An 18,183-nucleotide genomic window follows, 5' to 3' on the forward strand; every position below is an offset into this window, starting at 1 on the left:
CTTACGGTATGAAGAAGAAAGCACGATTAATTTTAAGCCAATTTAATTCCCGATATTAATTGGATTTTAGCATCTGAAGCGGGGTTCGGATTGCAGAAGATGCTTCGCTATTAATTTCACGGCGCATTAGATGAAAAAATAATTGATTGATAAACGAAATGGTGTTTTATAGGGTGTAAGGAGATCGAGGGAGAATATTTATATTATTTCCTCTTTCTAGATGGTAAAAACACTTATAATTAATCAGTATTTTACAGCATAATACGATACGCTATCCTAACTTAATTTGGACGATAAAATTATTATTCTTCTAAAGCTATTTTCTTGTCGCATTTTAATTTTATTAGAATAGAAATATGCTTTATTGTCACTGAAAATTATACAATTTTATGAACAAAGCTTACAAAAAGTAAAAAATAACAATAACAATTAAAATTAACTAAAATTGCATAAATCGTCAATATGACAAAATAAAAGATAATAAAATAAAATATACAATCTATTGTATATTTTATTTAATGCAAAACTGCATTCCTAAATTGCAAATTGCATAATAAAACCTTACGAACTAGTTTATGAATAAGTTTAAGTTGCTGCATGTGATACCCAAATATATATATATATATATATATATATATATATATATATATATATATATTGTTATGATGTGTTGTTTGTTTGAATGATGAGCAATGAGTAATTTTAATAATATATAGGGTTTTTATCGCGGTTCTCAAAGAATTAGTTTGTAAGTACTTTTTTAAATTATCTTTATTATAACTATTATGAAACACACATATATATCTAACCTAGCCAATGTAAATTTAAAATAAACTATCTTTAAATTGATATTCTTATAAAACTAATTAAATTCTATAGACAATCTAAAATTTAAACAAACTATCTTCAAAATTGAAATTGTTATGACACTAACTAAATTATATTAACAAAATTTTGTACCTTTCTTTCACTGAATGCCTAAATGAACTGTTTTCCACTATATAGATTCTAATCACCACTGAATGTCTTCGTACTTCAGTTATCCTTGTTTTTTGTGAAATTACTTTTTCCAATTATCAGCTTCTACCAATTTAAGATATAGTTTTCTTCACCAGCATTTATACACCACCAACCAAACCAGCAAACAGCATTTATATTTATTCTTCTTTTCAATATACCAATATCCAATTATTATAAGTTGATTTATACTAATCTCCAACCATAATATAATTTAATTTCTTCCAATATACTTTTTTTTTATCTTCAATAATTATTTGTGTATAATTATAAATGTGCATTCAATTATATGCATAATTTTTAATCTTCATTTAACTCACTATATTAAACAATTTGACTATTTGTACCTGATTCACTGACTCCAACTAACTTTCATATTTCTTACTAAACTTTTCTGACTAACTTCTTGAAAATTCTGAACAATTTACTTCACTATTCACTAACTAAATGTGTCTACTAACTTTCATAATGAACTGGCCTGACTTCTGACTAAAAACTGCCATCTTGAATCCAAATCACGGGTATTTATATCTTTTTGGATATTCTAGAACCATTTGGTAAGAGATCATGTTCCATCCCGTTCTATTTCTTCGATATGGATGTTCTCGAAAAAATATCTGTTCCATCCACCGACATAATCATTATTCCAGAATGTTCGACCGTAAACAATGGTCACACTCTGCACTCTGGAGAATTCGTTAATATTCCATTGATAATTTTGTTGACATTTAGGCTTTTCAGATCAGAATAAACATTCAAATTAGTAACTAACACTCTAATTTAATAAAATACACATTTCAAACAATATATTATTATAACCCCACTTTATATTCCTAAAAATTTCCTAAAATGTCACTTGGAGACAGAGTTTGTATAGTTGGTTGCCTAGTCACATGGCTCACTTAAATATATCTACCACATTATAATTACTAAAATACAACTTTTTACAATTATTATATGCTAATTTCTTAAAATGCCCTCACATAAATATATTTTTATTAAATTCTCTAGTATTTAACTTCTTAAAATAACCAAATACTTGTTATATCTAAAATTATCTAGTATATAACTTATAAATTAATTTTTTAAACAATATCATTTCAATATATATATATATATATATATATATATATATATATATATATATATATATATATATATATGTATATATATATGTATATATATATATATATATATATATATATATATATATATATATATATATATATATATTAAACTTAGAGCTAAGATTAATATTATTATAAAAATTAATATTAAACTCACCAGTCTTCCGGGTTGAGACGCGTCGATATCCATTTTGCCGAGCTTTCGACATCCTCTCTGATGTCTTCTTCAGGGCTTCCGAGGTCTCAGTATCCCGAGCCCCCAGACACTACTACACTCACTAGTCACTTCTAGTTCACTCACTAGTTCACTACTCTACTAGTGAACTAGAAGTGTCTAGTGAGTGTAGTAGTGTCTGGGGGCTCTGGAGACTGAGACCTCGGAAGCCCTGAAGAAGACATCAGAGAGGATGTCGAAAGCTCGTCAAAATGGATATCGACGCGGTTCAACCCGGAAGACTGGTGAGTTTAATATTAATTTTTATAATAATATTAATCTTAGCTCTAAGTTTAATTGTACTAACCGCGGAAATCTTTCCGAACATATATATATATATATATATATATATATATATATATATATATATATATATATATATATTGTGACGATTGGGGTTTATAGAAAATAATTTATAAGTTATATACTACATAATATTAGATATTAAAAAGTATTTGATTATTTTAAATAAGTTATATACTAGAGAATTTTATAAAAATATATTTATGTGAGGGCATTTTAAGAAATTAGCATATAATAATTGTAAAAAGTTGTATTTTAGTAGTTATGATTTTGTAGATATTTTTAAGTGAGCCATGTGACTAGGCAACACACTATACCCTCCATTCCTAAGTGTCATTTTAAGAATTTTACGAATATAAGTGGGGTTATATTGTTTGAAATGTGTATTTTATTAAATTAGAGTGTTAGTTACTAATTTGAATGTTTATTCTGATCTGAAAAGCCTAAATGTAAACAAAATTATTAATAGAAAAGAATGGAATTCTCTGGATCAGCGGAGATGACCATTGTTTACAGTCGAACATTCTCGATATAATGATTATGGCGGTGGATCGAACAGATATTTTTTCGAGAACATCGATATGAAAGTAATGGAACAAATTGGAACATGATATCTTACGAGATGGTTCTAGAATATCCAAAAGATATAAATACCCGTGATTTGGATTCAAGATGGCAGTTTTTAGAAGTTTTTAGTCAGAAGTCAGGCCAGTTTATTATGAAAGTTAGTACCTAGACACATTTAGTTAGTGAATAGTGAAGTAAATTGTTCAGAATTTTCAAGAAGTCAGTCAGAAAAGTTTAGTAAGAAATATAAAGTTAGTTGGAGTCAGTGAATCAGGTACAAATAGTCAAATTGTTTAATATAGTGAGTTAAATGAAGATTAAAAATTATGCATATAATTTAATGCACATTTATAATTATACACAAATAATTATTGAAGATTAAAAAAAGTCTATTGGAAGAAATTAAATTATATTATGGTTGGAGATTAGTATAAATCAACTTATAATAATTGGATATTGGTATATTGAAAAGAATAAATATAAATGCTGTTTGCTGGTGGTGTATAAATGCTGGTGAAGAAAACTGTATCTTAAATTGGTAGAAGCTGATAATTGGAAAAAGTAATTTCACAAAAACAAGGATAACCGAAGTACGAAGACATTCAGTGGTGATTAGAATCTATATAGTGGAAAACAGTTCATTTAGGCATTCAGTGAAAGAAAGGTACAAAATTTTGTTAATATAATTTAGTTAATGTCATAACAATTTCAATTTTGAAGATAGTTTGTTTAAAATTTACATTGTCTATAGAATTTAATTAGTTTTATAAGAGTATCAATTTAAAGATAGTTTATTTTAAATTTACATTAGCTAGGTTAGATATATATGTGTGTTCCATAATAGTTATAATAAAGATAATTTAAAAAAAGTACTTACAAACTAATTCTTTGAGAACCGCGATAAAAACCCTATATTATTAAAAATACTCATTGCTCATCATTCAAACAAAAAACACATCATAACAATTTGGCACCCAACGCGGTGGCTCTCTATTTAAAAGAATTAGTTTGGGAAGATAAGTGCTCTCATATAAGTAAATTAATTATCAGTAGAAAGAAAAAATTATAGATTTTATTTTTAATTATATTTGAACAAGTAAAGTCTCAAAATGTCTCAAGGAAAGAAAGGTACAAGAAGCAAAAAGAATGAAGAAGATGTGGAAGTAGAAACACAACCTATACAAGAGGAGAGTTTAGTTCAAGTTCCACAAGATACTGCAGAAATGAATCCAGAAAGAGAGGAAAATGTCAATATGGCAGCTTTGATGTCATTAATGATGCAGATGAACAAGACAATGGAAGAGAATTCAAAAGAAATCAAAGAAGACATGAAAAAAATGGAACAGAAAATGGAAGAGAATACGAAAAAATTGGAAGAGAATTCAAAAGAAGTCAAAGAAGACATGAAAAAAATGGAACAGAAATTGGAAGAGAATTATAGAAAATTAGAAAAGAAAATAGAAGATAATAATAATAAAATTGTAAAACAAATGGATAAAAAACTTGAAGCTGCAGAGAAAAAAGTAGCAAATGAAATAAAAAGTATACGGAATGACTACAAGAAAAGGATAGACAATGAGAGGACAGAAGTAAAGAGGATTATTCAAGATAATAAGATAGATATAGAACAGAAAATAGAGTTACAGAAATGTAACTTAGAAGTAAAAATTAACGAAGACAGGAGAAACACAGAAGAAAAATTAGACGATATACAACAAAATATCCAAATAAATTGTAATCAAATAAGAAATGTGGAACAGAGAATAGATGATATTTCACAAATGAGAGACATAGGGAGACCTTACTTAAATTTAACAAATGAGACTGGGATTAAATTCTCTGGTAATATAAAAAATTTGCATCCTAGAGTATACATAAATAGTTTAAAACATAAATTAAGATTTGTGAATAATATTAATGATATTAAAGACTATATTAGAATGACATTAAATGACAATGCAGCAACTTGGTTTGCTAGTATTGAGAATGATTTAGATAATTTTCAAACATTTGAAAATAAATTTTTAAATTATTATTGGGGTGAATTAGAGCAAGCCAAGTTTAGAGAAATTCTATATTTTGGAAAGTATAATCAAAATTTAAAATCAAATATGGTAGATTATGCATTGAAATTGATAACAGTTGCAAAATATTTAGAACCACCACTTAGAGAGGATGAAACAGTCTTAAATGTATCTAGACATTTTGATGCTGATGTTGTGCAAACCGTAACTGTACAAAATATTCGAACCATAGATAGTTTTATTAATTTTATTCAAAGAATACAAAGAGGCAATATGACAAGTAATAATAACAACAAAAAAAACAATAATAACTTTCAATATGGTAAAAATGATAATCAACATTCATTTTACAAGTATCAGACATCCTCAGGCAAATCCTGCAGAAAGATATATTAAAGAAGTTATAAAATATTTAAGGATACTGTGCCAAAATCAACACGAAACTTGGCAGCAACATATACCACAAGTAGAGTATTTTTTAAATAATACACATAATTTGAATACAGAGGAAGTACCAGAATATTTAATGTTTGGCCATATAGGAAACAGAAAGTGGATTAGTGAATATAATCAGGATATGTTAGAACAAGTAATGCAGAAAGTGAATAACCGAATTAGGAGGAAAGCTGAAAAATATATCAGAAGACAAAATCGAAATATAAAAAAACCAATCACATTTCAAAAAGGAGACCTAGTGTTAATTCGTTCACTTAGAAAAAGTAATGTTAAAGAAAACCGTTGTAAGAAATTACAACCAATGTTTGAAGGTCCATATACAATTGAAAATCAGAATGGACTAAATAGTTATGTGTTAATAGATGCAGAGAACAGACTAAGAGGCATATTTCATATCAACGACATTTTTCAATATCATGAAGAGATTGAATAATGATTTCTATACCTTTAACACAAATATAATAACACTAATAACTTACTGATATATCCATTTTATTCAATAGACTTGATTTGTTAAATGGTAGATGGTAGATTTCATTATTTTGAATCAATTTGACATCATACTTGTTGAATTTTGTATATATGGAAATTAATTTGTACCCTAAAAATCATAATTTGGGGTTAGACACAAAATTGATACTATAATTGCTATAAAAATGTCTTTCTAATATAATATAATAAAGTGAAAAAACTTACCAATTTATATTGATGAAAGTTATTTTGAATGGAAATAATTCCTAGATTTTGTCTATAAATAAACAGAACACAATATCCATTATATTTTTAATTAAGGTTATATTTTATTCTCTCCATTTGATATGACAGTTTGACCATAGAATAGCCGAACTGTGATCCGTTGTTCTTTGCTTTGACATAGACAGCGAACAGGGATGTATTTAACACATTTTAAATAAAAAAAAAATTGAATTATTAATTTATTAAATTTAATAAGGTATGAGAAAATTAATATTTAAAAAAATAATAAGTAAATTATTTATTTTAAATATTATTTTTGGGGTAGTGTGACGATTGGGGTTTATAGAAAATAATTTATAAGTTATATACTACATAATATTAGATATTAAAAAGTATTTGATTATTTTAAATAAGTTACATACTAGAGAATTTTAAAAAATATATTTATGTGAGGGCATTTTAAGAAATTAGCATATAATAATTGTCAAAAGTTGTATTTTAGTAGTTATGATTTTGTAGATATTTTTAAGTGAGCCATGTGACTAGGCAACACACTATACCCTCTATTCCTAAGTGTCATTTTAAGAATTTTACGAATATAAGTGGGGTTATATTGTTTGAAATGTGTATTTTATTAAATTAGAGTGTTAGTTACTAATTTGAATGTTTATTCTGATCTGAAAAGCCTAAATGTAAACAAAATTATTAATAGAAAAGAATGGAATTCTCTGGATCAGCGGAGATGACCATTGTTCACAGTCGAACATTCTCGATATAATGATTATGGCGGTGGATCGAACAGATATTTTTTCGAGAACATCTATATGAAAGTAATGGAACAAATTGGAACATGATATCTTACGAGATGGTTCTAGAATATCCAAAAGATATAAATACCCGTGATTTGGATTCAAGATGGCAGTTTTTAGAAGTTTTTAGTCAGAAGTCAGGCCAGTTTATTATGAAAGTTAGTACCTAGACACATTTAGTTAGTGAATAGTGAAGTAAATTGTTCAGAATTTTCAAGAAGTCAGTCAGAAAAGTTTAGTAAGAAATATAAAGTTAGTTGGAGTCAGTGAATCAGGTACAAATAGTCAAATTGTTTAATATAGTGAGTTAAATGAAGATTAAAAATTATGCATATAATTTAATGCACATTTATAATTATACACAAATAATTATTGAAGATTAAAAAAAGTCTATTGGAAGAAATTAAATTATATTATGGTTGGAGATTAGTATAAATCAACTTATAATAATTGGATATTGGTATATTGAAAAGAATAAATATAAATGCTGTTTACTGGTGGTGTATAAATGCTGGTGAAGAAAACTGTATCTTAAATTGGTAGAAGCTGATAATTGGAAAAAGTAATTTCACAAAAACAAGGATAACCGAAGTACGAAGACATTCAGTGGTGATTAGAATCTATATAGTGGAAAACAGTTCATTTAGGCATTCAGTGAAAGAAAGGTACAAAATTTTGTTAATATAATTTAGTTAATGTCATAACAATTTCAATTTTGAAGATAGTTTGTTTAAAATTTACATTGTCTATAGAATTTAATTAGTTTTATAAGAGTATCAATTTAAAGATAGTTTATTTTAAATTTACATTAGCTAGGTTAGATATATATGTGTGTTCCATAATAGTTATAATAAAGATAATTTAAAAAAAGTACTTACAAACTAATTCTTTGAGAACCGCGATAAAAACCCTATATTATTAAAAATACTCATTGCTCATCATTCAAACAAAAAACACATCATAACAATATATATATATATATATATATATATATATATATATATATATATATATATATATATATATATATATATATATTGTTATGATATGTAAAATCAAGAAAATATTGGTTTGTTTAAAAATATTTCAAAGTTCAAAAACATTAAAATAATTCAGATAAGTAGGATAATATCCAACAAACATTTCGGAGAAGGAAAGTTATTAAATCCTTGAATTACCTGTACCAAACAAAATGTAAGCTTTACATCAATCATTTCTTTGTTAAACTTGAGTGACCCGCATAAGTTTAAGTGAAACAAAAGACAAATTGAAACGGGTTTTTACAAATGCATTAGTGCAGTGATTAAAGACAATAGAAGATATTTTAGAAAGAGGTTTTTGTTAGTTTTAAGATTTATAGAAAAATATTATTTGTAAATAAGTTTTAGGAAATTTATAATTATAGGTAAAAATTTGTTTGTTATCGAAATGAAGAAATGGGGGAATTGTGACGAGTTGTGATTGGCGGAGATTGAAAAAGGTGGGATAAGTGTGTGGGAGAAAGTTTAGCGAGATTGAGGAGAGAGAAAAGATAGGAGTCCGTTGGTTTCCAAGTCTTCAAGAAAGAACAGTGTTTGTTCTCTGTCGGTTCCCGAAATGTAGCAAGCAGTAGTGTTGAATGTTAGTGAGTTTTTGTGGAGTTAGTGTATCTGACAGAAGCTGAAACAACAAAATATTGTAAGTCATATTTCTCTACTTATATTCCAAGAGTCACTGTTCAGGCCAACGAGAGATTCAGTTTATCGTAAAGAGAAGATATTCCAAGAGTCAATTTTTCACTCGGGCCAACGAGAGATTCAGTTTATCGAGAGGAGAAAGGCTATCATAATTTGAATGATTTGTGCTTTTGAAGGAGATCATTAAGGACGATATACTTGCAACAATCTGATGTAAGATTGCTGATTACATAGGGAGCGGTTGAGAGGAGATAATATAATCTACAAGGAACAAGGATTTGGACCACTCATCATCAGAGAGAGATAATTTTGTTTTCCGCAGTTTTTTTCTTTTATTGATAACACAATTTTTACACGTAATTTAGAAAGGATATAAATATTTGGATTAGGAGAGTTAGAATAGTTTGGATTTTGAGTTTTCAATTAATATTGTTTGTACCATTAATTTTGATTGTTCACGTACGGAGAACAAAATTTTGAGAATCCTTATATGAGATTTGTTTATTGAAAACTTTTGAGTGTGAATTATTTCATTATTTTTATTTCAATATATAGTGTTAGATCATATGTGTTTTTTATTATTCCGGTATTCTTTGGACCTTACCTTTCACATGTAATAGCATAGATATTGAAGCACGAATTTAACCCTGAGATAAAAGAATTAAAAATTGTGATAGAGTCATAATCACATCATTGAAATAATTTTAATTAATCAAAAATTAATTAGCTAATTATTGCTTGGCGCACCAAGACTTTAAATATCACAATAATATATATATATATATATATATATATATATATATATATATATATATATATATATATATATATATATATATATATATATATATATATATATATATATATATATATATATATATATATATATATATATATATATATTGTGACGATTAGGGTTTATAGAAAATAATTTATAAGTTATATACTACATAATATTAGATATTTGATTATTTTAAATAAGTTATATACTAGAGAAATTTATAAAAATATATTTATGTGAGGGCATTTTAAGAAATTAGCATATAATAATTGTAAAAAGTTGTATTTTAGTAGTTATGATTTTGTAGATACATTTAAGTGAGCCATGTGACTAGGCAACACACTATACGTTCTCTCCAAGTGACATTTTAGGAATATAAGTGGGGTTATAGTTGTTTAAAATGTGTAGTTTATTAAATTAGAATGTTAAGTTACTAATTTAATTATATATTCTGATCTGAAAAGCCTAAATGTCAACAAAATTATCAATGGAACATTAACGAATTATCCAGAGTGTAGAGTGTGACCATTGTTTACAGTCGAACATTCTCGAAATAATGATTATGGCGGTGGATCGAACAGATATTTTTTTCGAGAACATCTATATGAAAGTAATGGAACAAATTGGAACATGATCTCTTACCAGATGGTTCTGGAATATCCAAAAGGATATAAATACCCGTGATTTGGAGTCAAGATGGCAGTTTTTGGCAGTTTTTATTCAGAAGTCAGGCCAGTTTATTATGGAAGTTTTTAGTCTGAAGTCAAGCAGTTTTGGAAGTTTTTAGTCAGAAGTCAAGCAGTTTATTATGAAAGTTAGTAGATTAATTAGTGAAGTCAATTGTTCACAGTTTTAGTAAGTCAGTCAAGCAGTTTTATAAGAAATATGAAAGTTAGTTGGAGATAGTCCAATTGTTTAATATAGTGAGTTAAATGAAGATTAAAAATTATGCATATATTTAATGCACATTTATAATTATACACAAATAATTATTGAAGATTATAAAAGTATATTAGAAGAATATTGGATGGACATTGGAAGGAATTAAAATTATATTATGATTGGAGATTAGTATAAATCAACTTATAATAATTGGATATTGGTATATTGAAAAGAAGAATAAATATAAATGCTGTTTGTTGGTTTGCTTGGTGGTGTATAAATGCTGGTGAAGAAAAATATATCTTAAATTGGTAGAAGCTGATAATTGGAAAAAGAAATTTCACAAAAAACAAGGATAACCGAAGTACGAAGACATTCACTGGTGATTAGAATATATATAGTGGAAAACAGTTCATTTAGGCCCATATTTATAGTCGATGCTCAAGTATCGGTCCATGCTTGAGGTCGACCTTGAATGAAATTTGTGTTCTATAAACCGTTCTCAAGTACGAAATCGAGCTTGAGTACGCAGAAATGACAGCTCGTACTCAAGCATCGGATCGACCTGCCTTGAGCACGGGATCCTAACCTAACTTTTGTTGTTTATATTTGTTAAATTTGTTTTCCGATTCGCTTCCAATATATTTTTTTTGTTTTTCTCATTACAATAAAAAATGTATGACGAAGTTGAAGAATTTTTAGAGTTTATTGATCATATTGAAGAAGGAAATCAGCCGGAACGTATACCAAAACGATATATTCGTGATATGGAAAATCCCATGGAGTTTTACCGCGATGTTGAATTTCGTCAACGGTATCGTTTCAACAAAGATACCGTTGCAGATACCATTCTGCCTCTGGTATTTGAAGGTCTACGAAAAGCAGACAATCGTGGTTTACCAATACCTCCAATATTACAATTGTTAATTTGTTTAAGATTTTATGCTACATCTAATTTTCAGGTTGTATCTGGTGATTTGCGGGGTATTAGTCAATCGACAATAAGCAACACCATTAAAAAGGTATCAATATTAATAGCTCAACGTTTAAATGATTTTGTAGGGTTTCCCCATACTGGACAAGGATTTAGGAGGAATATAACAAGTTTTTATGAGGTTGCCTATTTTCCAAATGTTTCTGGGTGTATTGATTGCACCCACATCAAGATATCTAATCCAGGTGGTAATAATGGGGAAGTATTTCGTAATAGAAAAGGCTTTTTTTCATTAAATGTGCAGGTATAGATTGATCTTTCTTATCCAGGCCCTCATTATATAAATAAATTGCAGGTTGTTTCAGGTCCTAGAAGAGAGATTATGGATATTGTTGTTCGACATCCCGGATCAAGTCATGACAGCTTGATATTTGATCGAAGTGCATTACGAGTTAGAATGGAAAGAGGTGAAATTCCAGGATTATTAATAGGTGACAGTGGATATGCATGCAGACACTATCTACTTACTCCAGTATTACAGCCAGGTATTTATTGATAATTGGCTAAAAAATAGGTTATTTGATGGATATCTCTTTTTAGGTAATGGTCAAGAAAATAGGTATAATAGTGCACATATAAGAACAAGAAATGTTGTTGAAAGGCTATTTGGAACCTGGAAAAGACGGTTTCCTTGTCTTCAACGAGGTCTACAAACTAAATTAAATACATCTCTTGCAATAATATGTGCTACAGCAGTACTTTATAATATAGGTTTACAAGAAAATAATAATGATGATGATGATTTTGTAGAAAATATTGATGTGCCAGTAAATAGAAATGTTAATGATGTAGAACGAGGTTTAAATTTTAGGAGACATTTTATTCACCAATATTTTGCATAAGAATTAAAATACATTATTGAATACTTATCTTATTATAGGTAGATATATGTTAGCATCATCATTAGCTTGATAACACTTTTTATTCATGATTTGTTCTTTTAATTTTTAAAATTTCAATATTTAATTGTATTCCTTATATCTAACCTTTGTTCAATTGGCATTTGTTTGTTTAGTTTGAGAATACATTATTGAATACTTGCATTATGTTAGCTGTAGTATGTTTTATCTTATTTCTCAAAATATCAGCATCATTATAATTAGCTTGATTACACTTTTTGTTCATGATTTGTTCTTCCAATTTTTTATTTTTAAAATTTCAATAGTTTATTTCATTGCTTCCTTATACACAAGCTTTTTTCAATTGGCATTTGTTTAGTTTGATAATACATTATTGAATATTTGTATTATGTTAGATGTAGTATGTTTTATCTTATTTCTGAAAATGTCAGAATGATTATCATTAGCTTGATTACACGTTTTGTTCATGATTTATTTTTCCAATTTTTTATTTTTAAAATTTCAATATTTTATTTCTTTCTTATATCTAATCTTTGTTCAGTTCAATTCAAAGTTGTTTATTTTGAGAATACATTATTGAATACTTATATTACGTTAAATATAGTATGTTTTTGTCTTATTTATAAAAATGTATTTTTTTATGTTTTAATTTAAAATAAATGAGGGTTTTTCACTCACTATGCTCAGACAACTTAAGCAAGTATGTCTTTACTGAGTACAAGGAGTTTCCCTCCTTTTAATTAAGTGTTTATTCCTTTCATAAAACCTTTCCTTACCAAATAAAAATTATACAAATTTAGAATATTAATATTCTTTATTTAAAAAATTATACAGTTATGATTAAATACAATATAAAATAGATTATTTTATTTTATAGCTTCATCAGGAGTAAACTGTAAACAATTAGAACATTACAAAAAAATGATGTAATTATATATATATATATATATATATATATATATATATACATGTATATATACATGTATATATTGCAGTGGCAGCAATTTACTAAAAATTATGCAAACTCAGTATTTTAATAATTTTCAGTAAACAACATAAAAATATGATCTATGTAGCAATCAATACTTAAAAAAACTGAAAGAGAAACATACATAATCTAAAAACAAAAGACTATACAACAAATAAAAAGGTAAAACCATATCTTACCAGCTGAAATTAAAATATTAAGAACCTTAAATCTACATTAAATACTATCTAGAAATAAAATAAACAGGAAGGAGAATAGAAAGAAAATAACCATGATTTTACAACACAAAGTATATTTTTTTTTTTAATTTTTTTTCGTCTTTATAGAGGGGGGGTCTGAAATCTTCAAAAGACATCTCAGTCCAGTACGCCGCCTGACTGACCTTAGTGCAGGATTCATTCTTCGTAGTCCCGGCGATAGTTCCCGAGGTACTTTAAAACGCCCTCTCGTCGCTGATTCTACGTCAAATGCCTACCTGCTAAAACAGACCCTCCTCTGACATTCAGTGCTCCGAAAGTGAAAAGGCCACTGTAAGACTGAGTTAACACTATCTTCAGTTGGGAATAAGCCACAATGTTTATTTATATGTTATAGTTACTGATGTTTTGATGTCTATGACCAGATATTGTTACCAAAAATACAAAATTGTGATTTATTTTCTGAAAATAAATCACAATTTTGTATCTATGATAACAGCCCTCTGGTCATATAGATTGAAAAAAATCAGTAAATAAAATATGTAAATAAATATATTGTGGCTTATTCCTAACATTCTCTCTAAAAATGCAGAGTACCCAACAAAGGAAAAAGATCTTCTAGCGCCTGAAAATATACAATTAATTATAGCCAAATTCTAGTAACAAGTCAAACATGATAAAATCTATAATTACCCTTTTTTATAGTCTATTAACTTCAATGAAGCTAATTCAGCTTCATCAGTAGCTCTCTGCCTCTCCTTCTCAGCTGCTTCTCTTAAGGCTTTTGCCCTCAGCATATCTTCTTCCAAAATCTTCATTTTCATCCTGTGAATCTCGTCTTGCTGTCTGATGGTATCCCTCATTTTCTTGGACCGTTGTTTATTTTCAGACAATATTTGTGGTATAGCACCCAGTGCCCTACTAGAAGTAGGAGTGTTTGCTGAAATTGATATTATTGTTAAGTACATATGGCTTTAACTACATTTAAAACACTTACCACTTTGAAGCACATCATCATCATCCTCTTCTGTATGAACAGCAGGTGTCACACTACAAGTATTACCTGAAACTATTATTAAGTGTACAGGAAGACTGCTCAAAATTATTACATCATACTTACATAACAAGTCCATTTCTTTGAACTCTGTAGTGGGAAAGAAGTGAGGGGGGTCAGAGGCTACTGATGGTCCTGCTATTGAGCTTCCTAGCTGGTTGAACTGTTTTTGGCCTACAATTATACTATGAGTAAAGCACAGTTACAAATTTAGTACATTTACCTTTTTCAAAGACTGCTGTGCTATCAAAAGAACAGTCGATGCTGACGTCTATATTGGGACCAGCCTCTTCAACTAACTCCAGCACTGCATCACACTCTGGCTTCATCGGGGGACCACCACCTGTAGCTAACATGCTGTGACGCAGTGCTGTTGTTTCTTTGCGTTTCCTATGATAAAAAAATTATTGGTCAATACTTAAGCATTTGCTTAAACTAATAAAAGTATTCTACCTTTGTTTTAGGTTGTTCCACAATTTTCGAAGCTGGTCGCTGGTCCTGATGTTGTTGACCTCAGGCAGGCAGTTATAATTTCTTGTTATTAACTCCCAAGCCATCTTTTTCTCCATTGTCGAAGCACCGTCTGTCCTTTTATTCTCTACCACACCGTTTTCAGTTACCAGCTGGATTAGGAGAACTTTTTCCTTTGTTGAGTAAGGTGCATATTTCATGCCATTTCCACTCATCTAAAATTTAGATAACCAATTTATTTAGCGTACGGCTTATACAGACAATATAATTATAATGATTGTAACGCATTACACACATATAAATATATCCAAAAACAAATATACATGTAAGCATATATTGAACATCTAAAATTATGCCTCAGACACAGTAACAAAATGGAAATTAATTCTCTAGAATAAATATTTTTTATAATATATTACATACCTTAAAATAGTTAATCCAATATTAATTTCAAACACAAAATATTAATACCAAACACAAAATTTCAGTAAGTATACTATACTATAAACCAACTTTGCGCGGGCTAAAGCATAAACTAAATTTGGCGCTAAAAGTTTAGTCACAATTATGATAAAATTGACAGAATCTTCTTTTTATTCGATATTTATTCGAAACTTACTTTTACTGTACTAATTTTTCGTGCTTGAGATCAACCTTGTACGAGAATACCCGAAGTATCGTTTATAGAACACAACAAATACTTGAGCATGACTTTGACGTAAGTTCGACTTGGCGGAGCACATGCTCAAGCACGGGCTTGAGTACCGACTATAAATACGGGGCTTAGGCATTCAGTGAAAGAAAGGTACAAAATTTTGTTAATATAATTTAGTTAGTGTCATAACAATTTCAATTTTGAAGATAGTTTGTTTAAATTTTACATTGTCTATAGAATTTAATTAGTTTTATAAGAATATCAATTTAAAGATAGTTTATTTTAAATTTACATTGGCTAAGTTAGATATGTATGTGTGTTTCATAATAGTTATAATAAAGATAATTTAAAAAAGTACTTACAAGCTAATTCTTTGAGAACCGCGATAAAAACCCTATATTATTAAAAATACTCATTGCTCATCATTCAAACAAAAAATACAACATAACAATATATATATATATATATATATATATATATATATATATATATATATATATATATATATATGTTAATATTGTTCTGAAGCTAGTTTCTTGTGGTATTTTAAAGTAATTACTATTTAAATGGGAGTAAGCCACAATTAAAGGTTAAAGTACGTTTATTGACGTTTCAATTTCCACTTAGGAAATCGTTCTCAAAATACAAGCATTAGTAAATTTACAAAACAATATTTTGAGAACGATTTCCGAAGAATTGGAAATTGAAACGTCAATAAACGTACTTTAACCTTTAATTGTGGCTTATTCCCATTTAACTAGTAATATATATGTTATATGTGAAAATAGTAACCTTGAACCAGCCAAAGGTTTCTGACTTGAAAGTTTGACAATAACAGTTTTCTATTGCATCATACCTACAACAGCAGTTCCCATAGAAATAGCTGAGCCATGCACAGCCACAAACTCGAAGCAGCCGTTAGCTACAACGTCGCTACGTAGTTATTGTTATTTCAGTTTTGTACCTTGTCAGTTTAACTTATAAAAATAATTGTAATAAAAATTTTTAATACAGTGTTTTTTAAAAAGTTAAAGAAAAAATAGGTGATATAACATATATATATATATATATATATATATATATATATATATATATATATATATATATATATATATATATATATATATATATATATATATATATATTGTAACACTGCGTGCTACAATGATATATGCAAGGCCAGAATCGCTCACTGTCGAAGAGAATTGGGCGGGGTTTTTTTAAACATATAGAAACTATATCGTATCTTAAATCCAAGCACAATTAGATAATATGAAATTATAATTTATTATTGGACGCCACCCCTGGTTTATCCTCGAAGGGGACGAGCAAAAAAAATTAAGATTTATCGAAGGTTTACAAAAAAACTATACTTTAATATTTCTTAGTAATGAACAAAAAAACTTTGTATCGTATTAAATTAAGAATTAGTTATAAAGAAAATGAATATATATATATATATATATATATATATATATATATATATATATATATTAACCCCAAATTTCGAAATTTGTTTACATTGAAAATAATATAGTTATTTATCAACTAGGAATAATGAAGAAAATAAAACTTTAAATAAAATTAGAACACTTCACTATATTTTCATTTTTTTTGAGTTCATAATCATTTCCGTTGTCTTGAAAGTAGGTATAATAAAAATTGGTGCAACCTTAATCTGCTCTGTTTCTTTTCTTATTTAATCAGTCACCAAATAAACCACTGATTCGGCTACATCCGATATCAATCCACCACCATCCTAGATAAGAGGGGTTAGGTATTCCATAAAAAGATACCGCTACTGGGCCATGATCTGGAATAACTCCATACCAATACTATCTTGCTACATGTATTAGAAATATATCAGCATTATAGCCTCCCCAATAAGGGTCTAAAAAAAACAAATATTTACATGAAATATGGATAAGAAAAGGATTTCTAAGCTCACCTCTAAATGAGACCCACTTTGGAAACACGTCTTAACGGTTGGACGTTCTTAAGAGAAAAGAGCGAGACGCTATCTTGGCGCTTGATTCTGGGCGTGAGTGACAAGGTGATGAATGTGCTCATCTACCGGATATATTTGGGAATTACAGAAGAATCCTTGAGTCGGCTACAGGTAAGTACTTGACAGATAGATGGGGTTAGTAGTTTTATTAAAAAAAAAATAATCAAAATTTATAATGATTTTCTTTTAAATCTTTTGAAACGGTTACAATATATACAACCAAACTTATATGGAATCACCCAGTATTTTCGAGTTTGTAAAGTATTACTAAATTTTTTTTAATGGAAAATGAACTACATTTTATACTAAACCAGTTTAATTACTATCAAAAAAACAATCAAAAAATGTTACAAATGCTTGAAATTAACAAAAACGAAAAAAACACGAACAAATGAAAACATTGC

The 18,183-nt window shown here is 27.9% G+C and overlaps 2 protein-coding genes across 2 annotated transcripts in view; one reads left to right on the top strand and one right to left on the bottom strand.

The window, feature by feature from the left end:
• LOC140450847 (disintegrin and metalloproteinase domain-containing protein 10-like) overlaps positions 1 to 18,183 on the top strand; it is a 942,961-nt gene that overhangs the window by 521,080 nt on the left and 403,698 nt on the right. The gene's annotated exons all lie outside the window — the stretch shown is intronic.
• On the bottom strand, positions 13,411 to 15,156 carry LOC140439485 (uncharacterized). The gene is made up of 6 exons (XM_072529432.1): positions 15,099 to 15,156; positions 14,869 to 15,035; positions 14,712 to 14,819; positions 14,589 to 14,660; positions 14,285 to 14,531; positions 13,411 to 14,216 (listed from the first exon to the last, which is right to left on the bottom strand). Exons 2-6 carry the CDS (start codon positions 14,999 to 15,001, stop codon positions 14,210 to 14,212), a joined length of 567 nt encoding a protein of 188 aa, XP_072385533.1. The 5' UTR covers positions 15,002 to 15,035; positions 15,099 to 15,156; the 3' UTR covers positions 13,411 to 14,209.

This window comes from Diabrotica undecimpunctata, chromosome 1 (assembly GCF_040954645.1).
Source record: "Diabrotica undecimpunctata isolate CICGRU chromosome 1, icDiaUnde3, whole genome shotgun sequence".
NCBI lineage: Eukaryota > Metazoa > Arthropoda > Insecta > Coleoptera > Chrysomelidae > Diabrotica > Diabrotica undecimpunctata.

What these genes read in the sequence shown, in the direction of transcription:
- LOC140439485 (XM_072529432.1), bottom strand. Translation starts at nt 15,001, where the DNA reads ATGTTAGCTACAGGTGGTGGTCCCCCGATGAAGCCAGAGTGTGATGCA. An exon ending in CAAAGAAATGGACTTGTTAT is followed by an intron (nt 14,661 to 14,711) that starts GTAAGTATGATG and finishes ACTTAATAATAG; the next exon opens with TTTCAGGTAATACTTGTAGT. An exon ending in TGATGATGTGCTTCAAAGTG is followed by an intron (nt 14,532 to 14,588) that starts GTAAGTGTTTTA and finishes TATCAATTTCAG; the next exon opens with CAAACACTCCTACTTCTAGT.